Source organism: Anabrus simplex, chromosome 7 (genome assembly GCF_040414725.1).
Source record: "Anabrus simplex isolate iqAnaSimp1 chromosome 7, ASM4041472v1, whole genome shotgun sequence".
Lineage (NCBI taxonomy): Eukaryota > Metazoa > Arthropoda > Insecta > Orthoptera > Tettigoniidae > Anabrus > Anabrus simplex.
Window position 1 is genome coordinate 199,422,733 of NC_090271.1, and position 23,583 is coordinate 199,446,315.

At 37.7% G+C, this 23,583-nt stretch overlaps 1 protein-coding gene across 1 annotated transcript in view; it reads left to right on the forward strand.

Annotated features, from left to right (window-relative positions):
• The window catches only part of ND-51 (NADH dehydrogenase (ubiquinone) 51 kDa subunit), a 60,199-nt gene that overhangs the window by 15,466 nt on the left and 21,150 nt on the right, over positions 1 to 23,583 (forward strand). Inside the window, exons 5-7 of the mRNA XM_067151521.2 lie at positions 3,207 to 3,405; positions 3,524 to 3,754; positions 21,856 to 22,088. Coding sequence (XP_067007622.2) covers positions 3,207 to 3,405; positions 3,524 to 3,754; positions 21,856 to 22,088 — 663 coding nt within the window. The remainder of the gene's footprint in view (positions 1 to 3,206; positions 3,406 to 3,523; positions 3,755 to 21,855; positions 22,089 to 23,583) is intronic.

The following is a 23,583-nucleotide window of genomic DNA, read 5'->3' on the forward strand; positions in this document are numbered from 1 at the left end:
ATGTACACTCCTCTTCAATATGTTTCACTAGTGAAAGTATTTAAGAAAATTCCAGTGGAAATACTTTTCTTCAGCAGAGTTTGATAGACTCTCCACAGAGCTCATCTAATGAAAGGATTGTAAAAGTTATGAAATACAGATAATTTTATACTCCATTGTTGAAGTTATCTGTACCAGGAATCTCTGCAAGTATTGTTTCCATCTGGAAGAAGAGCTACTATGAGGTTATCACATGTGGGACCTGAAAAAGACATCTATTTATATAATGGCAGTGTAAGCAAGAACTACCCTCTACCGGGCGAGTTAGCCGTGCACGTAGAGGCGCGCGGCTGTGAGCTTGCATCCGGGAGATAGTAGGTTCGAATCCCACTATCGGCAGCCCTGAAAATGGTTTTCTGTGGTTTCCCATTTTCACACCAGGCAAATGCTGGGGCTGTACCTTAATTAAGGCCACGGCCGCTTCCTTCCAACTCCTAGGTCTTCCTTATCCCATCGTCGCCATAAGACCTATTTGTGTTGGTGCGACGTAAAGCCAATAGCAAAAAAAAAAAAGAAAAAAAAAGAACTACCCTAAGCATAAATATGATGGGACGTATCCTTATTAAAGATAAAAAGCTTAAGGACATGGAACATCTGTTACAGATTGTTCCTCAGGAACAACACAGGTGCAACATCAAACTCTGAAGGGGACTATGATGAATATGCGTAAATAAAGACTTGAGATACCTCAGTTAAATTGAGCACTATTACTTGATTGCATTTTTGAAAATAATTTATTCAAATTAATAAATATTATAATCCAAACTAAAAGGTGCATAAGTCCATGTTCTTATTTTTTTAAATAAACCTTGTAATACAAATGATAATTTCCAGTAAATATTCTGTCTTGTTTTTTTTTTTTTTTTTTTTTTTGTTTGTTAAAGTAACATTATGGTAATTTTATTGCAAAAATAAAAAGTTTTAAGAGTGCATAAAACTTGTTTCTGATCTGATAAATATGGTAAAAGGACTTACTCTCATTTTGCATTGGAACCTCCAATTGTAACCAGTATCCCAAGCTATGGTTTATATAGTGTTTAACATATTTCACCTCATAATCGTCTCCACTGCATAATCATCGCATCCTTAATTTCCAATACAAAAATGAGATTTTAAAATCATCTCATAATCATTTTATGTTCAACTTTTGTTCCTCAAGCCGCTTAAAAGGTAAACAGAACTGCAATTTTAATTGCATATAGAAGCACAATTTAAATATGTGTGTGGCATATGGAAAGTTGAGCAGCACAAGTCACATTTGTGAGATGTCGGTACAACTTTTGCTGAATACATTGCCATCGACACTGCAGAGACTACTTTAGAGGACCGGGATCCCGCCATGTTGATCAGCTGGGACCATGTGACTTTGTCAGACAAAGCTGCTGCTCCAGCTGATGAACGCACGTGTAGAATAGTTCGTGATTTTTAGCTTGCCTGTTAATTTCCACCGGTTATGCACCACCTTTTCACTCTCGCAAAATTTTCTTTCCTCAGCTGTGTTTCCGTACTGTTCAGTGAAGACAATTACGTTTAGCTTGAACACTGCAGAATAGTTTCTGTAATTACCCATGATCGCAAATAAATGCTTCACTCGTTAATGTATTGGTATGTAAATTACTGCTAGTAACTGTTTAGTATTGTATTTAAAAAAAATATTTTTACAAACATGTCAGAAAACAAAATAAAACTTAAATTCTCACTCACACTTCTAGAGTACAGTAATCACGTCACTCACAAACACGTATGCATCTGTACATTCCAGATCAGTTGATGCTTTTGTGAGAGTACCTAGTAAACACAAAACGGCAAGAAGGTAGGGCCTACATCATAGCACCAGGACATGGAGAGGCCCATTTGTGATGAACTACAAGAGTTGCAAGCAGGGGTGTACTTTCTCATAAATTTCCCACTACTGGAATGTTTGATTATGTATTATAGCAGACCACAAGAATGTGGCCCATGGCAGTTGATTACATGACAGTGCTAATAAAAAAAGGACATATTCATCTCAATGTTAGCAGTGACAAGAACATACATTAACTTTTTTTTCAGTACTTATGGTTTCGCCATTTGCCTGCGCGTTCTGATACTAGTGTACTTGCCGGGCTGAGTGGCTCAGACAGTTAAGGCGCTGGCCTTCTGACCCCAACTTGGCAGGTTCGATCCTGGCTCAATCCGGTGGTATTTGAAGGTGCTCAAATACATCAGCCTCGTGTTGGTAGATTTACTGGCACGTAAAAGAACTCGTGCAGGACTAAATTCCGGCACCTCAGCGTCTTCGAAAACCGTAAAAGAGTAGTTAATGGGACGTAAAACAATTAACATTAATTATTATTAGTGTACTTCTGATTGCAAGGTTTTGAAAGCCGTACTAGTAGACAACTGTGTGTGGGGTGGTGTTTCCCGGTGACGTTGCCGAGAAGCGATAACTTACAGCCTTACATATTTCAATTGAGAGCTCATAATATCACTGTGAATAAATTGTGCATTGTCTTGTGACCACATTGTCAAACTACAAATCTTGCTGCTTTTCTGTGAACTCTCTTCAGTTCTCAAACCAAGTAATCCTGGTGAGGGTCCCATACACTGGTACCGTACTCTAATTGCCATGTGTCGTACGTATATCAGTGTAGTTTATTTATACGTTTGATTTGGACTGTTTTCATTATTTTGATGTTTATATGCGAGTATTATGTGCACCTTCTACTTGTATCAAATACAATTTAGTTATAAATTATTTTTTAGTAATACAAATATTTATATTAAATATTCATTCTTCGCATAATGGTTGCACCCTACAAATTTTTAAAAAAATTTAGTGTAAAAAGTGTGACGATTATGCAGTGAAGTACGATATTTTTTTCTTGTATTTTCTTTTGGAAAGAGGGATATTAAGGGCTCTATAGGCCAAACTATAGAACGCAGCTTTTTCTGGGCTGCAGGGTGAGTATTGTCTGGTGACATTGCTGGTTTGAGTTGTTTTTTGGTAAATGTCATTAAGGGTACTTAATGTTATTCTTTCGGTGACACAATAAGTCTTTCTTCTTTTAAATGATGAACTAAACTGACATACCGTAGTTTTATGTTCTTCGTGTATCCAGAAATACACTTACATTGTTCTTAATACTTGCACATAAATGAATTTTAATACAGTATTTCTGATACAGGCCTAAGTACTTAGTGGTGAATGCCGATGAAGGTGAACCAGGAACCTGCAAGGATCGTGAGATCATGCGACATGATCCACATAAGCTGGTGGAAGGATGTCTTGTTGCAGGAAGAGCGATGGGAGCTAATGCAGCTTATATCTACATCAGAGGAGAATTCTACAACGAAGCCTCTAATATGCAGATAGCAATCTCTGAGGTGAGGAAATGTGCAAAATTATGAGTATTAAGCTTTTGTTAATTTTGAATTTTCTTTTGTGTATTCAACGTTTGCTTTTAATAGTTTATTCTAGTAATTTCATTTTTTACTTGAATAGGCATATCAAGCTGGTCTCCTTGGGAAGAATGCTTGTGGGTCAGGCTATGATTTTGATGTGTTCATGCATCGAGGTGCTGGTGCATATATTTGTGGCGAAGAAACAGCACTTATTGAATCTCTGGAAGGAAAGCAGGGTAAGCCCCGCTTGAAGCCCCCTTTTCCTGCTGATGTTGGAGTATTCGGTTGTCCTACCACTGTTGCCAATGTTGAGACTGTTGCTGTAGCTCCGGTAAGTCAGTCATTTGCATAGTAGTGAAAGTATTTTGATTTTGTGTTCAGTTACTATTATATTTCTTGTATGCCAGCCATGGTATTGACTGGGTAGAAGATCACTTTGAATTTTGAGGAAGGCGTTTAATTTATCTGTAATAGAGTTCTCAGTTTCAGTGGAAAAGAACAGCCTGTGGTATTGTCTGCAGTGAAGGCGCATTGAAATTAATACAGTATAACCCTGATTTTGCGTGACCTCTGTTTAGCGTAAACCCACATTCAAGGGTAGAAATAAGTCCCAAAAATTATTCATAAAAGCAATGCAATTTTATATTCAATTTAATGTAATTTACATTAGCGCAAAACCCGGATTTAGCATAAGGAAATGTTAAAATTCTCAAGTACTTATTTCTATTCGTTATGGTTATGGGACATTAAGAACCTATGTAAACGTCGTCATAAGCTTGCTAAGAATGATTCAAGGCAGAAGAGGAATTTAGAGCTTGGACACTTACGGCTAAAGTGAGATGCCAGACTCAGATACACATCCGACTAGGCCACTGTAGTACAGTAGAAGTGAACCCTGTTTAATGAAAATGTTATTATGCCCTTCAAAAATTCCTGTATCAATCTGTGCGATATCCTTCGGTTACAGTGAGAACTCTTTTACTGATTCATCCGTTATTGCGGGCAAATTTGGGTGTGTTAGTTTTCCATTATCAGTATTCATACACTACTCCAGTCTCCAACATATACATTGAATGCGATCGATCATCTTCCGCATCGATTCCTTGCACACGAGTGCGTGAGCGAGCTCTCCCCATAACTCCGACTGGTGTAAACAAACATAGAGATAACATGTTTTTGCAGTAAGTGCATTGACAGCAGTTGTTAACTCTTTAGAAATAAAAACTGAAGTAAAGGATTGCTTAATTTTAATACTATGTACTGAAATAAAATAAAAATGTGATAATTTTCCTTCGCAAGATACAGCACTGTGCATAACTAATTTCAGAGGTTAGGTTATGTACTTTCACGTCTGGTTAAATTTCAGAAAGGCTGTTTCCATGTAAAGGTTATCGTTACTCTACAGGAAGCTTGAAATATGTTTTCATAATATGTGCATGGTAAACCTAGGTTAGGTGACACCATTGGAAGAAAATGGAAACCTTTGCCACAAGCCTCTGGACTGATGCTATTACAATTTTTAAGAATGAAACTGAATGTGTGTGTTCAGACTATTGGAATTAGAAAATACCATGCTAATGAGTAGACCACTGTTTGGAAAACATCTGCAAATTTTTTTTTTAAACCACCCGATTGCTGGTTCATACCGATGTATGTTTTTGTGCGAGTTTGGCATCTTTCAACAAATTAATCTAAAAGGCCACCTAATCGATACTTTATTTCTTTTGCTTTTGGCAAACTTAAAAATACATTAACAAACACAGTACATGTTTCGACCACTTAGTGGTCATCTTCAGCTGTATATAAAAAAATCTGAGATGATAACATTTAAAAGCAAGCACATTGGATCTTAAAACTATATCCCATGGAAATCTAAAAACTATTGTTCTAGATGCTTTAAATGAAATGGAAGATGGGGGGGGGGGGGGGTTGTGGGTAAGGAGATTTATGTGAATGATACTTAAATTACAGTATTGTTTACAATTGTGTTTAAAAACTTAAATGATGAAAAACATATTTAAAAATATTTAAAAGCGTCTATGGTAAAATTCTTTTTGATAACATTAGGTGGCGTGAATAAAAAGTTTGTGTTTGTAATAATCTTCAGGCATTTGTGAGAAAATAATAACTTAATTAAAATTTGCATCTGTGGTGATGTTAAACACTTTGTTTTTAATAAACATACTTTAAAATATTCTAAAGTGTCTATGGTAAGGCACTTATTCAAAAAACACTTGTGCTTGAATGAAAGTTTATGTCATATGCACCAGTCTTCAGGTATTTGTTGTTTATATTTAATAACTTCCTTGAGTGATATTCTTGTGGTTAAAAGGCCGTGTTGACTGTTTAACTTCCGAGAATTGCTCTTCGGAATGTGATAAAGGAAATTGTGTTAGTCGTTTAACTTGCTAAAACCCTGTGGTGGCTTCTGTTATATAAAATGGTGATCTGATTCGGGCAGCTTGCCTCGTGATCTTTAACCAGCAGGAGATCGTAATATATTAAAATATGACATATTATAAAAGTAAAAAGCTCCGAATTCTAAATAGATAGCGGGAAGATATTTGTATTCGAGATTGCGTGGCCTTGACTTACCTTATCTGGCAAATGTTTAATCCGCGTTACCTTGGAGAACTGCCTTCGTGCACGACCTAGTGTGATAGCGGTGTGACATGGTCTGATTGTTCGTGGAATATTCCGGAGGAAGGGAAAGTAGAGTTGTGTCGTCATCTAGTACGTCTTGTGTTTCAGTGACGTCATGTTCGAGTATTTCATTTGTTGGTCTTGTTTGTTTACTGTTTACCATTTTCACGTATTTACCGAATTGTTCGTATAGGAGGGTTTTTTTCGTTCGTTTCGTTTAGATTCCGTTCCCTGTTCTCTAGTTTATCGAGAGTAATGTGGATGTTTTCTAGGTTATTCATTAAACTTCCTTTATTAATCCTACTGATAATTTGGAGATCTTGTCTGATGTTAGTGAAATTGTGATTTGCCTCCTTCATATGAGCTCCCGTAGCAGAGTATCTTCTGTATTTCTCTGCATGAACATGTTCCTGATATCTAATTAAAAAGCTCCTCCCGGATTGCCCCACGTATGTTTTTTTGCACTGGGTACATGTCAATCTGTAAATGCCAGATTCCTGGAATTCGTCATCTTTAAGTTTATTGACTTTATTGTGATTAAAAATTCTGTGTTTTGTATTGTTGTTGGTTGAGAAAGCTATTTTGGTATTGTGCTTCTTAAACAAATTCGTGATTTCATAAATCCTCGGGTTATTAAAGGTGAATTTGACGTATTTCTTTGCTTTCTCCGATTGTTGCTTTAGTTTAATTTGTTGTTGATATTTGCACTTGGTAATGATTTTGTTAATGAATTTGAAACTGAAACCGTTATGTAAGGCTTGTTGACGAATGAAAGATAGTTCCTTCTTTCTGTCTGTATTTGTTAACGGGATTTCAAAGGCCCTGTTGACGAAACTGTAGTAGGCGGATTTCTTTTGTGAAGTGGGATGTAAAGAATCGCTTTTAATTGTAGTCGGTGTAAAAGTGGGTTTTCTGTGTATTTTAAACTGGAAATGGTTGTTTATCCGAATTGTTTGAATATCTAGAAAATTGAGTATACCTTCTTCTTCTTCCGCTGTAAATTTAATGCTTGGGTCTAAAGTATTCAAGGTATTTAGAATACTTTGACTATCATTAAGTTCTTTGTTTATAATGACAAAAGTATCGTCAACAAAGCGTACCCAGAAATCTAGTCCTTTAATGTGGCCTACTATCTGAGTGTATTCCAAGTGATCGAGGTATATGTTAGCTAAAATTCCGGAGGCCGGTGCTCCCATAGGTAGTCTTGCTGATAAATTTTGTTATTAAAAGAAAAGAAATTATGGCACAATGTGCTTGCTTTTAAATGTTATCATCTAAGATTTTTTATATACAGCTGAAGATGACCACTAAGTGGTCGAAACATGTACTGTGTTTGTTAATGTATTTTTAAGTTTGCCAAAGGCAAAAGAAATAAAGTATCGATTAGGTGGCCTTTTAGATTAATTTGTTGATTATACTCATCGATACGGCCATGAAGTGGACAGCTTGCAAATTTGGCATCTTTCTCGACTTTTATGGAAAATCATGTATAACCTTATGAGAACAGCCTAAAACCATAGCGGTTTTGCACTCGCCGACAAAAATCTACTGTCAAAAGGAAGGTTTAATCATGGGCTCACTATTATCAGGAATAATAGTGAACATATTTGAAAATAATTTCTTAATCAACTAAGAGATGTAGAGGGAGACCAAAAGTGTGCAACTAAAAGAAGCTACAGAGCTGGTTACAAATAGAGGATTATGGAAGCACTTAGTTAATTTGCAGAGGCTTGCAGTCTGAATGCTAAAAGGCATAACAGTGTACAATGAAGATGTATGTATTAGATAATGATCCATCATCTAGCAGCCACATTTCTTTGTGTATGTTTCTTGCAGTTATTCAGTTGGGTTCTGCAAATAGCATAGGTCTGTTAATCTGATGATAGCACAAAGGAACAATTTGTTAGGCTGTACCCAAGCATGCATGCATTAATTATTTAATTTTATTTTCAAAGAACAATCTGAGCCAAAGCTAGTTATGGTGTAATACAGGCCTCTTACATAGATGGCAGGGGCAGTTTAACACAAGTAATCTTCAGCACAAACTTACAAAGTTGTAACTATGGTACAGTGTGTAGGGTAGTTATCTCCTTGTTTTATTGCTGTCACTGTGTAAATAATGTGTGCTGGTACAATTTATGTTAATATAGGCAAAGATTTCTGGAAAAGGTGTTTCAATTGAAACTTCAATTTAAGGTAAACCCCCATTTAGGGTTAAAAAATTCAGGTCAGTGTAAAAACACTAAATAGGGGTTCTACTATTCAAGTTAGATTGGTGGCATTAACCCAGAAGTCTTTCAGTGTCATAGTTTGCTGATGTGCAAAGGTTATATAAATTCAAAGAATTTTAAGGATTGATGAGATGAATGCAATTCGAGTTTTTTTAAGCAACTTGTGTAAAGGGCCATCTTTAATTATGAAGAAGAATCTGTACAAGTTCTCAGTTTTAGTGGAGAAGAACAGACTGTATCATTACAACATAACCAGAACAAAAACAGGGATAAAACAGCAGTAGGTAGCATTACTATACAAATTCTGAGTGATGGTTTTATCTTGGTAGCAGCAATCTAGTTGTAATCTGGAAACTCTCATCCTGCTGCTTGCTGTATACTTAAATCAGTACATAACTAGAATGGTTCTGCATATCACATGAGATATTTGCAAAGTTTGAGATACTTTAGTGTTTCCATATTCTTGCTGGGTAGTTTTTATTCGAGTATTCAGTAGTACATTTTCTCGCTTAACACGTTCTTTTTCCTCGGCCCCTACAGAAATGTCTTAATGGGTTTTACTGTATACAGCCAAAACTGGTTAGAACATTTTTTTGGGGACCAAAAAGAAGAACATGTGCCAGAAAAGTGAAAAACAATTTCATTGTTAAATTTAAGGTTGGGTTTAAATGTAAAAATAATTATGATAAAAGCAAAGAAACAAGTGTGTACAATTATAATTAATGAAATAAATAAAGAAATAATACATAGTAAAACTTCAAGGAAAACCGTTCTTAGAAACACGAACTATACACGTCGCTTATAATTATGTTTAAAGTTGTCACTGGAAAGTCCAACATCTGGGCGATTTGCACACGTTTCAGGTGTGGTTTGGCATGCACTTTCTCAATAAATAATTTTTCATCATCTGTAAACTGGCTAGCTTTCTTCTTCTCCATAACTTGATGTCCTGCAAACCACTATGCGTAAGTACAGTAGGCCTAATAAATTTATGTACGTTGTTATGCAATTCATTTATGAACGTAAAAGTAAGCACCAACATGTCAGCTGTATACGTAAGTATACTAGGCCTAATTTACGTACGTAAGTCACTCAGGCCTCTTTCAGACGGCGCGGGAGTACATACACAATGGGTCAAGTGGTGCAAACCTTCCTGCACTTTCCAGCGAATCATTTTCAATACTCTTTTCAGTGTGGTAATAAATATGGACCATCATAGTCTTTGTTTACACTTAAGAAAATACAAAAATTGTTCACGCATTCTATGTCTTTCACATTTCGTTAGAGAAGAAGATGGGTACAATTTTGAAGATACTCTCTCAATAACGGGTCTAAATGATATCACGCTTTTCCAAACACGAGACCGCTGGTATTTCCGTCATTAAAGTTTTTAAGTTCTCAATGTCTATTTCGGGTTCCATAATGACTGCTGTACATCACACAGGAAAAGAAAAAAGCACACGAATAACTTTTAAATTGAAAATGAGAAATAAATACTGTATGTCAAATGGGTGAGAGCGGGCGTACTTTTGTTTATCGTCTAAATCCATTTCTACTTTCTTATATGTATACTATCGGGTTCTGTACTGATGTTGCGAGCATGTTTGATCCTTTGTGTATGACAACATGCATAAAAACTAATGTCCAGTAACAAGTAACTGTGGGCGTGGGACCGCGGCTCACCAAGGACTGCCCACTCAAACATTTCTCCCGCGCGCTGTTACTCTCTGCCTCCGCATTATTTGAAAGATTCTATTTGAACAATCGGTTCTTAGTTTAGGCATAGGTAGACCGGCGGCTAAGCGCGGGAGCGGGCCAAACCCGCTCTGTCTGAAAGAGGCCTCACGAATGTAAAATTAAGTACCAGTATGTCAGACACAAAGAGAATAAGACTGGCTTGGGACTCGCGCCCCCTGCAGCTGTAGGCCCACACGCAACCGCTTGCTGCGCTCGTGAAATTAAGTTCTCTACCATGTCCTTACCCAGGCCAGTTGTTGCTGGGCTGTCGTGCACGCAACGTGGCCGGGAATGGTGATTTAAATTGCTTATGGTGGGAGTTACGAACGTACTAAAGCGTAACGTAAATGTGCTATCCAGGTTTCTTTAGCATGTATTTTATAGGACACGTCCTGGGACTTATGAATAATGGCGTAATAACCAGGGAAACACGCTAGAGAGGGACATCTTAACCAGTTTCGACTGTGTATTTCGATTTTGAACGTCATTGGATAATCGTGTTATCTGATCAAAATTTATCACATTAAATATCGACACATTACGTATGCATCTTGAATTAAAAACTATGGAGTCTAAACTATTTCCAACAAAATAATAAAATGACAAACGAACATTTTGTATCACTCCGTGAGGCCCACGTCTCATTGCTTGCTCTTTACGTCAATATGTTTTAATTTAGCAATTTTGTGTCATTTGCAGAAATGTAAAAAATGAGTAAACATGTAATTTTTTTCCTCCAAATTTTGTCGTTAGAAATTCAGTTGTGTGTGTCTTATTCAGTGGCGGGTGGTATTCAGGATTATACAGTAACTCTGCTAGAACATGTCCAAGAGTTGTAAGTTCCCTGGCAATATTATCTGTCCTAGGACCTGCCGGGTATTTCTCTGACAGTTGCTATGTTTACATTCATTTTCTGACAAGTTATTTGTTCAGATGCCGAGAATCCTACTTTATCCATTTAACCTTTTAAGTGCTGAGTTACCAGTTAACTGTTTGGTACCTCAGTGCTGAGTTTTTTCATTTGTATGTAAAAAAAATTGTAGAAGCCTCAATTTTTAACTTATCAGTGGGGTGATTAGCTTAAAATGTTTATAAATGTTGGTTGTTTATAAATCTAAATGCAAATAGAAAATCCTACACTAATGTTCAATATTATTTTTAGAGAAAAAAATTACACTTATATGTCCATGCGTGCATTATCTTTATACAAAGTAAAGACCCCAAAATAATAATATTTCCGAAAATCTATAGACAACTAATACATGTAACTTCTTAGAAGTATATAAGTTGATATTTTAAAATACTTTCCAAACCTGGAATGTGGTATAGTTAAATGTTTTCTACTGGTTGTTTGTGATGCCGATTTGTTCAACTATCTGCACCAACACTGCTTGGCCCTCAGAACCTGTCACAGTTACCTGAAACTCTGGTGAAGAAAAGTAATCCATCCACCACAAAATTAGCGTTAAAATAGCTTTTGTACTCGCCGTGTTTTTCTTTTTTTCGTTTAGGAGGCGGCTCTGTTTCTCTCTCATATACAATATTTTCGGCATTCTATCCTCTCACTTTCAAAATCACTTAAAAATTCCTTAAAATGATTATATCCATCATCACTTTACCGCTGTGGTTAGTAACTGAAAGATTCTGTGATCCGAAATAACATCGCTGAAAGAGCATCTAAATTGTTGTTCCGCCATGTTTGTTTACTTCACAGATGAACTCCACAGACGTCTACAAAAAGCTCTGTAAGTTACTTCCTGAAGCTATAATCTCTGATTAATTAGTTCTACATAATGCCCAACAGATAGCAGAACATGTCAGAGATCAAATACGCACTCGAAAGTGAACCGGGAAACTCAAAAATTAAAATTTTCGCGCACCGTCTATAGACGGGCGTAGCACTGGTGGACTGGCCACGTCAGCCCATCTATAGACGGGCGTAGCACTCATCGGGTTAACAGTAAAATCTTATTAACAACATTTTTGCAAAGAACAAGGTAAGAGAACGTATTAAGAGAGAAAACATACTATTGAATGCACTAATAAAATCTATCCAATAGAGATACATTTTACATAGTGTATGTATAAATACAATGAACAGGTACATCTACAGTTTCTAAAGATGAGATTAGAGTATTAAAAGGCATGAAAAAAGATTAGAGAACAGATACGCAAACCTTTTCCACTGGGGCATATTAGATAATAGTGTATTATAAGGTGTGTAAAACACCAGACAACAAATACGAAAATGTTTGCACTGGGATCCATAAGAGTGTCAACGTATTATTGCAGATCACACTCTTTTTAAAACGAATGTTAGCTGAAGCCTTGTATTTCGGACTAGTGGGTTAAGACCTTATTTAAAACTTTTTATGTCATAACAAAAAACTGGATAAAAACAACAATACAATAACATTAAAAGTTCAAACATGAATACCATTCATGTTGTGTCCATTGTCCTGTAAAACATTTGTATATGAATGATATTCGTGTTTTAACTTCTAATGTTGTTATTGTATTGTTTTTATCCAGTATTTTGTTAGGACATAAAAGGTTTTAAATAAGGTCTTTTACATGCATGCAATTTTAATCTGTAAGCTGAAGGAGAGAATTTGAATTCTCGAAACATGTATTTATGTATATTTATTATTTGATGGTTTAGTATACATACTAGATTTTGAATTATATTGATAATGCGGACCTTAAAATAATTAATAATAGTAATTAAGGTATTCATATATGTTAGAAATGACTTATTTGGACGGAATTTTCACTTTTTCATTTTTGTTTCCTGATGAAAGCTTAATTCTTCTACTTTAAGAAAATGTATAGTTCTTACATGTTTCGTGCATAAATATGCTCAGAAAATTTATTTAAAGTCAACAGTGCATCCGTGTCTCGGTCTGAGTTGGGCGTGGCATCACTGCACGGAGAATTTCATGGTTCCTTTTGATGTTTTAATTCAGGTTTGGCGCTCGTTGCAGAATAGCTCTCCACAGATGGCTCCACGTGCGTATTCTTTGTATTCAGCAGTAATTCTCTTTGGTAATGGCAGCTTCCATGGTTTTCATAACTGCGTGTTTTGAGTGAAAAGATTGTCACATTGCCTGTTTACCTGTGTGCATTTGGATGTATATTCGTTGTCATGGGCTCAAAATATCGAAACGTTAAAAAGAAACAACATAGTTTTTGTGGTAACCGGTATAGAAAACCCAGTCAAAACGAAAACCATGTTTCAGATGACTAGGACATACCAGGTGATAATTTTAACATAATTATTGACACAGATTGTCTTCAGAATTTAATAAATATTGTAGCATGCCCGGCTGCTTTGAATGCTCTTCCTTGAAGGTTAAGAATTTTGTAACTCAAAGATTTGGATGGGCTGTAGTTCTTGGTTTGGTATGTGAATTGTGTGGTTTTGAAAGCAAGACAATTCGCTCCTCAAAAAGGCAGGAACACGTTCCCGAGGTAAACAGATGCCTTGTTTATAACATGAGGTTAGTAGGTTGTGGATACAGTGATGCCATAGAAATTGCTTGTCTCATGAACCTCCCTCCACCACCCTTGCCTAAGGCTTATAATGAGCATGTGAAAACTTTATCTTCTCTTCTGTCTACCTACGCTGAAGAATGCATGAAGTCTGCTTCCCAAGAAGTTCTGAAGAAGAATGTGGTGTTTCCGTAGATGGTACATGGCAGAAACGAGGCTATTCTTCATTGTCGGGTGTTGTATGTGCAATATCTGTTGACACAGGCAAAGTTCTAGATGTTGAGATAATGTCCAGAAACTCTATTGGATGTAAGAAGCATTCAAGTGATGATAAGCATTCCTCATCCTATTTAGGTTGGAAGGCTGAATATGTTGCTGTCTGTGCCAAAAATTACAATGGGTCTTCGCCTTATATGGAACCTTGTGGAGCAGTAAAAATATTTTCTCGCTCAAGTGAGAGTAGAGGTCTGGAGTATGTAGATTTCCATGGGGATGGGGATTCCAAAAGTTACAAGGCAGTCTGTAATTCCAGTCCATTCAATGGTTTAAAAAAGAAAAGCAAAGTCACCTCTGTACAGGCCATGAAGGCCCTTGGAGGAGTGGAAGGTAAAAGCTTCCACCATTGTTAACCTCGGCACATGATGGAGTAGAGTGGTTAGCTTTACGCCCGGCCGCCTTTGCCCCCAGGAATTAACCTGGTACTCATTTTTGGTGTAGGCTGATTGAACCTCAGGGCCATATGCACCTCCGGAAGTGGAAATCTCGTTCCTTAAATTTTACGACTTCCTGACGGGGATTCGAACCCACGTCCTTCCGTGGCGAACCAAGCACGCCTTTACCGCCTCGACCAGGCAGCCCCTCCATACAATGGTAAAGAAGTCAATAAACTGAAATGTGTGAGCCACTACCAAAAACGTTTAGGAACAGCTCTTACAAGGGAACATTGGCAATGGTTAAGTCATTTTATGAAACTAATCTCATGATTAGACCGGTATTGAATTTGCTATAATATGCTTACAATATTGTGATTTTTTATTCCACCTTTTCAATACAATTGGTTTTATGTTGTTAGATCATAATGCTACAACACTGTTTGATAGGGACATGTTTCGCTTGAATTTCAAGCATCCTCAGCCCATATAATCATCTCAAGGTTAAGACCTGTCGTATTTGATTTGTTTTGACAAATTTGTGCTTAATTATAATTCTAACAATAAAGTAATAAAATATATAATCATAGGAATTTATGAACACATTGATAGTTTTTTTTTTTTTTTTTTTTTTTTTTTTTTTTTTTTTTTTTTTTTGCTAAGGGCTTTACGTCGCACCGACACAGGTAGGTCTTATGGCGACGATGGGATAGGAAAGGCCTAGGAATTGGAAGGAAGCGGCCGTGGCCTTAATTAAGGTACACCTCAGCATTTGCCTGGTGTGAAAATGGGAAACCACGGAAAACCATCTTCAGGGCTGCCGATAGTGGGATTTGAACCTACTATCTCCCGGATGCAAGCTCACAGCCGCGCGCCTCTACGCGCACGGCCAACTCGCCCGGTCATTGATAGTTTAACAATATGAATGACTGTACTAAAATTGGAATAACCATTAATTCTAAAGATATTAACATTCAAACGGATCCAAGATTTTAATCTAAAGACACCAATAAGTTTTAACTATAATTACGACTCAAGTTTTAACACAGAAGTCAAATTACAATTGTTTTTAATAAACTAGAACTTTGAGAAAACAATTTTAGCCAAACTTTCAACATTTGAAGACACTGTGTTTTGGATGTCAGTATCTTTAGAATTAACGGTTATTCCAATTTTAGTATAGTCATTCATATTGTTAAACTGTCAATGTGTTCATAAATTCCTATGATTATATATTTTATTACTTTATTGTTAGAATTATAATTAAGCACAAATTTGTCAAAACAAATCAAATACGACAGGTCTTAACCTTGAAATGATTATATAGGCTGAGGATGCTTGAAATTCAAGCGAAACATGTCCCTATAAAACAGTGTCGTAGCATTATGATCTAACAACATAAAACCAATTGTATTGAAAAGGTGGAATAAAAAATCACAATATTGTAAGCATATAATGGTTAAGTCACCGATCGCGATGAAACTTGCTAAACACATTGAGGTACATGTAAAAAAAAGTCAGCATCAATTTTTAGTGCCAACATTCATTAGGGCGTTAACTAAGGAGCCTAAAATTTGCGACATTTCAAGAACCGCGCAATCAGCGATGAATATCTGCTAGCCAATGCTAAGCCGGCACACTGCCTGCCTGGAGACACACCTCTGCACCTCCTCCCCACCCCCATCCAACTGGTTCGCCAACGCACGTTCCCCTTCGTCCCACGCGTGTTGGCTGCTTAGCTGTTGAACGGGACAGGTGCTATACTTCGCTTCTTTCATACTGTAATTATTGAAATCCTTTAACACTATGAGCCCGGATGTTTCAAGATAGCGTCCCTACATGTGCCGGCGTAATTTAGACTCTCAGAAAAAAAATCACAGTTTTGTCAGTTTTTGCATTATAAATTAACAAATTTATATACATATTGTTCAAAGAGTGGGCTATTCCACGAAATCAAATAAAATATGCTTACCTTCAGCATTGGGAAGAAACTTAGGCTGCAATATTGGTCCATTCAGTTATCCTTGTTCACGCACCTGAATTTCTAATTCACTAGAAAAGTTTGATATTTTTTAGTCACTGAATAACAGAATTACACATCGTTAATCCCAATACTGAGCTTTGGTATGGTAACACTTAAAACATTCTCCTATGCAAAGACCTACGTCACATTTACGACAATATATGGTTGTCATTTTCTTCACAGCACGACCGGTGTTACGTTTGGACTTGTCGTAGCAAACTTTGCGTGTACTGCAGGTATTCTGTGTGGAAAATGATCTCTACCTACTAGCTTTCCCGCAGTTGATGCTCGTGATTCTTCAGTAATTTCGGCCCCAACACTACTCAACCGCTAAACGTTCACAAAATTTCGAAAGGGGAAGTTTTTGTGAAGAAGGCTTACGGTACAGTATATAGGCATTCACTATGGCAAGATCAAACAGATGGAAGAATAATTTTTTCCACCATTTGATCGATTTCCTTGTGAATGCATAATATGCCAACAATTGGTCGGACTTATCAGCACCAATTTTGAATTTGTTATAGTCTACTACTGCTGATGGTTTGGATTTCTCGTGGCTCTCTCTTGCTGCAGGTACTTCAATCATGTCATCATGTGCAGTGCTCAGCATATACACATCTCGAACATCTCCCCACTTTATTGCTAGAAAGTGTTCTTTCTGCAATTACATTATTTCACCCTTTTTCAGTTTTTTCGCGAACTCTGATTTTGGCATTCCTTTCCGATTTGGCATCACGGTGCCAGCTGCTTTAGTCTGACAGTCCCACAGATGGTCATAAATGTTGGGGCTTGAAAACCATCTGTCCATATACACTGTGTGCCCCCTATTTTTTACTGGTTCGCACAGTCTGTCAACAACATTGAAGGAAGAATTGTAATCCTCCACTGTGACATGGGCCCCAGAATACACTTCCATGTTGCACACGTAACCACTCGTCGCTTCACAAAGTTGAAAGATCTTGATTCCATACTTCTGTGGCTTTCCTCTCATGAACACACGAAAAAATATACGTCCCCGAAATGGACGTACTGCTTCATCGATTGTCAATGATTCATCAGGAGAGTAACAATTCTGAAAACTTGTTTTCAGGCAGTCTAGTATTGGTTGGATTTTGAACAGAGGATTGTAGCCTGGATGGCCTCTTTGTTTTTGCTTATCATTGTCATTCAGATGCAACATTGTCAGAATAGCAAGAAATCGGTCTCTCGACATTCCAATGGACTTTGCGTAGTCAGTTTTTAGAATTGGTGTTGTGCTCCAGTAGTCCCGGAGAAAAGGTTTACGAATCAAACACATGTGAATCACTACTGCAAAAAATAACTTTAGTTCATTCAGAGTCACTGGTTTCCACTGCGCATGCACTGATTTAGGTTTCAAAGGGCCTTCTTGCTTCTTTAGATGTATTTACTGTAGGGCATATCTGTTACTTTCCACTCGGATAACATTCAGTACATTACTGTCAAAAAATAAACTAAAGAAATCTAGAGGTGAAGATTCTGCAGAAATATCAAGGTTATTAGCATTCAGTCGTGGTGCTCCAGAAAAAACGGGCCTGTTCACAGGAGTAATATCTTGTTTCCATTGTGTTCCCATGCTTCTCGCCTCCCTCCGTCTTTTTGCGACTGGTTCTTCTGGTGATGAATCTGATGATTCAGCATCCTGAGGGACTTGTATATTGTCATTTTCTTCTTCACAATCACTTTCATACAGATCAGAATCTGAATCGTTCACAAGTTCCGTAATAATCTGTTCACTTATCCGTGGGCTGTATGCACACGTAGGATTTCCTTTACTTGTACAAGGTCCGGGATCCATATCTCAATAATTATACAGTATAAATCAACTACTTGAGAGATGATTGCAGACTGTTGCCTCACTACACTTTCATTCTAAATCTGTGAAGTCATATAATCTATCATTAGAACAGACGCACATAAATCTGAGCTTATCTAACCGGAACGCGCGAGAAGTACGTATGTTAGCAATTATGTAAGATCTGAGCGCACATGGCTACGAAACATCGTCCCTAAGTTGCACCACCAGTCACTATCGATCGACAACACCACCTAACGATAATAAAGGAAATCGACAACATGTCAGAGCAAAAACTAATTCGATAACGTGAATAGCTTTCGAGTGGCTGAATTTCAAAGATTGTGGTAGTAGTATTACTAACAGCGGCACTCAGGCGCACGCCGCGTGGTAGTAATATTACTACCAGCGGGCGCATTGTGTTAAATAACGTTCTGTTTCACACATAATGATAAAAAAAATAACCTAAACTAATATACCCATATCTTACGTAAAATTTTATATTTTCATTCCTGCTAATTCAGGTGAGTTGTCACATTCCTGGGTACAACCCCGATTTAAGCACCATCGGGCATCCGACCTATGCTTAAATTATTATTTACTTCTAAAACGCCTTAAAGCTGTCGGTAGTGTCCTTTAGAGTGGCCATACATATGAAATTAATTAAATTAAATCGCCCACCTTTGAACAGCGTTATATACTTTTATTTAAAGAAATTAACATGCCTGGGTAGAGGATCTCAATGAATGTAATGAGATTCGGTACCTCGAGATATCAAAACCTGGTTACAGGTCCAGACCTTCTTTTTATGTCCCCTCCCCTACCATTTTGTGTATGCTATGAGTTGTGTCATAGACCGGGTGAGTTGGCCGTCCGGTTAGGGGCACGCGGCTGAGAGCTTGCATGCGGGTGATAGTAGGTTCGAACCCCAGTGTCGGCAGCTCTAAAGATGGTTTTCCGTGGTTTTCCATTTTCACACCAGGCAAATGCTGCGGCTGTGCCTTAATTAATGTCACGGCCGCTTCCTTCCCATTCCTAGGCCATTCCTATCCCATCGTCGCCATAAGACCTATCGGTGTCAGTGCGACGTGAAACAAATAGCAAGAAAAATGATAACGTAACAAGATCGCGGACAACAACAATTATAAACTCCAAGTTTGAAATTACTGGTATTATCCGTATTGTGTACTCTGGTATAAGGAATTTAGGTAGAATATTTTTATTAGTGCTTGTAATAAACGATTTATTTATGTTTTGCAGTGACAGACTCAACACATTTCAATTGTAGCAATGGTTGTCGAATATAAATCAATGCATAGACAACTTTGATACGTGTATGACATGGAATGTAGTAAAGTTTGATGTAGTAGGAAAAGCCTTGAAAAATTAAAAAAGGTGTGCATTTATATATGCAAAGTGTAGCACCAGTTCTGTTCGACAGCTAAGTAGACAGGCAGGCACGGGGAGAAGGGAAACATGCGGTGGCGAACCAGAAGGATGGGGAGGAGGTGCAGAGGTGTGGCTGAAGCAGACAGTGTGCCGACTAAGCATTGGCTAGCAGGTATTCATCGCTGTTCGCGTGGAATTTGAAATGTTTCAAATTTTAGGCCCCTTAGTTAACGCCCTAATGAATGTCTGCACCCTAAATTGATGCTGACATCTTTTTTTACGTGTACTTCAATGTGTTTTCCAAGTTTCATTGCGATCGGCGACTTAACCGTTGCCGATGTTCCCTTGTTAGAAAAATTGTACAACATAACAGATGGGTGGTAGAGGCAAATTAACTGGGATACTGATAGACAAGTGTCAGAATTACTTTGGAATTACTTTGCATTCCAGCTGCAGTTCCATAGAAGATATGACAAATGCTATGTGGGCAACATTGTATCATTTGATTGCCCATAAAGACAGGCCTTCTCATCACAGGTGCCTTATAGGAACAGACAGTTGGTGTTCATACCAACAAGCCAAAGCTGACAATCTACTTGACAATTATTAAGCATAAAGCAGGAATGTCACTAGGAGTCCTACATGCAATGAAGCCTGTGTATGAAAGGCTGTGTGATCCAAAAATGTTACCAAAATGTCTTCATGGTTGGACTCAAAATCCAGTGAGTCATTCAACGCTACAGTATGGAAGAGGTGTAGAAAAGATACATATGTGCGGCTGTCCACTCTCAAACTGGATGTCATGGATGCTATTTTACACTTTAATTGTGGAAACAAGGTTGAAATAGAGGTTTTAAGAAGAATGAAGATGGTGCTTGGTATGTACTCAGCATCAGGAGTGTCACAAGCTTATGAGGCACGTGTATGCAGAAGTCAGCTCCAGATCAGTGCTGAACAAAGACAGCGAATGAGGTACCTCAAGGGAAGAAGAAAGCTGAAAGAGGACAAGAAACTTGATAAGGAAGGTCCCACCTACCCAGTGGGAGAATTCTAATACTTTCAGGTAAAAAGATCGAGGTCTAATCATAATACAAAACTTTAAACTTAATTTACTCAAAACTAAGAATTATGTTTTCTTTTCTGGTTCGAACAACAAGTAGAGTTTTAATTGAGATATCTACCTCAAAAATGTCTCAAATTGAAGATAATTAATTTAGGAATGTCCTGTACTAGAACTGAGAAAAAACATATCCCTGTTCAAAAACTTAGTACAAAGAAAAAAATTGCATTTTTGAAAAAAGTTATAATTCTTTGTGTAATCGTGATAAACTAATACATTTAGTAGGGGGACATCGGTAACACTAATGAAAATAGTTCGGCAAAAAAAAAAAAATGCATTTTTGTAGTTGCTAGGTAGTAGTCTCAAAAAAGTGTCATTGTTTAAGAAAAAAAAAATTCTTGGACACCCCTTAAATTATATATACCGGGCGAGTTGGCCGTGCGTGTAGAGGCGCGCGGCTGTGAGCTTGCATCCGGGAGATAGTAGGTTCGAATCCCACTATCGGCAGCCCTGAAAATGGTTTTCCGTGGTTTCCCATTTTCACACCAGGCAAAATGCTGGGGCTGTACCTTAATTAAGGCCACGGCCGCTTCCTTCCAACTCCTAGGCCTTTCCTATCCCATCGTCGCCATAAGACCTATCTGTGTCGGTGCGACGTAAAGCCCCTAGCAAAAAAAAAATAAATTATATATAGGGCAATCTAATAGCTTAACAGTCTTCGTTTACCTTCCTCTTAACTACTAACAAAATTTTAGAAGTTTTGTTGTAAAATTATGGATTTTTTAATGAAACTTTTATGAATACCTTAAGTCAATATGGACTGTTGGTGGCCATCATAGTCAAGCTAATAGATACTAACACTTCGATTTGGTTCGATCAACGTGAGTTTCGACATACACACCACCGCTGAAAGATGTGGATGCCTGTCCATTTCCTGGATTTTAATTTTGTCTTCATTAGTAAGCGGGTTTTTCAGTATCCATAACTGGGCTACCACAAGACGAACAAGCACCACATTAGTCAACTTCACAAGATTACGTTCCTAGAATCTGATGTACTTTCAAGAATGAAACATGTCATTCCACTTTAATCAAGTTGTTTCTTCTTCAGGTATAATTCTGTTGCCACGTTTTCTTTTTTAGACAGTTTATAAATTTATTTATTCAAAAAGTTTTGGCAGACTGTAGAATGTAACAGTTATAAAATATATGAAGATTCATCCCTCTTCATACCTGACCCTGTAGAGAAACGGGACAATGATTGGACATTAACCGAACTAACCAGATGGAAATAATAATAAAAGTATTATGTATAATAATGTTACTCCATTTTGCATTGTTTAATAAAAGTTGGGTGTGATAATTTAAATGTAATGAATTTTTCATCATTTATAGACAATTTGCCGAAGAGGAGGATCCTGGTTTGCAAGCTTTGGTCGACCACGGAATTCTGGAACCAAGCTGTTCAATATTTCAGGACATGTATGTAATCCTTGCACAGTTGAGGAAGAAATGTCTATTCCTTTAAAGGAATTGATTGAGTTACATGCTGGAGGTGTTATTGGAGGATGGGATAATTTACTGGCAATCATCCCTGGTGGTTCATCCACACCCCTCATCCCAAAGAAGTAAGTTGTTTTTGGTATTTATTGGAAACTGAACCTTCTCAAACTGTGCTTGTTATGAGATGCACATAACTTAGTTGCCTTTTATATTGGCTTATCTATACTGGTGTGACTATTGCTTAAAACATTATTAACATAACCCAAGATTAATGTCTTTAAATTCTTTATTGTAGTAAACCTTTATAAATGGATATCTATGTATTATGAACCATATTATATAATTGTTTTACAGCATAATTCTTATCTTTCACATGTTACATCCAAATTATAACGTTGCCAACATTAACAGATTGAATATAATGTGTATTATTTATGTACGTTTTAGTACTGTAAAGTGCTTTGATTTTCTTTCTTTTTCCTTTCTTTCTATCTTTCTTTCTTTCTTTCTTTCTTTCTTTCTTTCTTTGTATTGAACCAATATATACACTATGTGATCAAAAGTATCCAAACACCTGGCTGAACATGACATACAAGTTCGTGGCGCCCTCCATCGGTAATACTGGAATTCAATATGGTGTTGGCCCACCGTTAGCCTTGATGACAGCTTCCACTCTCACAGGCATACATTCGATCAGGTGCTGGAAGGTGCTTGGGGAATGGCAGCCCATTCTTCACGGAGTGCTGCACTGAGGAGAGGTAGCGATGTCGGTCGGTGAGGCCTGGTATGAAGTCGGCGTTCCAAAACATCCCAAAGGTGTTCTATGGGATTCAGGTCAGGACTCTGTGCAGGCCAGTCCATTACAGGAATGTTATTGTCGTGTAACCACTCCGCCACAGGCCGTGCATTATGAACAGGTGCTTGATTGTGTTGAAAGATGCAATCGCCATCCCCGAAGTGCTCTTCAACTGTGGGAAGCAAGAAGGTGATTAAAACATCAATGTAGGCGTGTGCTGTGATAGTGCCACGCAAAACAACAAGGGGTGCAAACCCCCTCCATGAAAAGCACGACCACACCAAAACACCACCACCTCCGAATTTTACTGTTGGCAATACGCACGCTAGCAGATGACGTTCACCGGGTATTCGTCATACCCACACCCTGCCATCGGATCGCCGCATTGTGTACCGCGATTCGTCACCCCACACAACGTTTTTCCACTGTTCAATTGTCCAATGTTTACGCTCCATACACCAAGCGAGGCGTTGTTTGGCATTGACCTGCGTGACGTGTGGCTTATGGGCAGCCACTCGACCATGAAATCCAAATTTTCTCACCTCCTGCCGAACTGTCATAGGACGTGGAGTGGATCCTGATGCAGTTTGGAATTCCTGTGTGATGGTCTGGGTAGATGCCTGCCTATTACACTTGACTACCCTCTTCAACTGTCAGCGGTCTCTTTTCAGTCAACAGACGAGGTCGGCCTGTACGCTTTCGTGCTGTACGTGTCCCTTCTCGTTTCCACTTCACTATCACATCAGAAACAGTGGACCTAGGGTTGTTTAGGAGTGTGGAAATCTCGCGTGCAGACTTCTGACACAAGTGACACCCAATCGAAT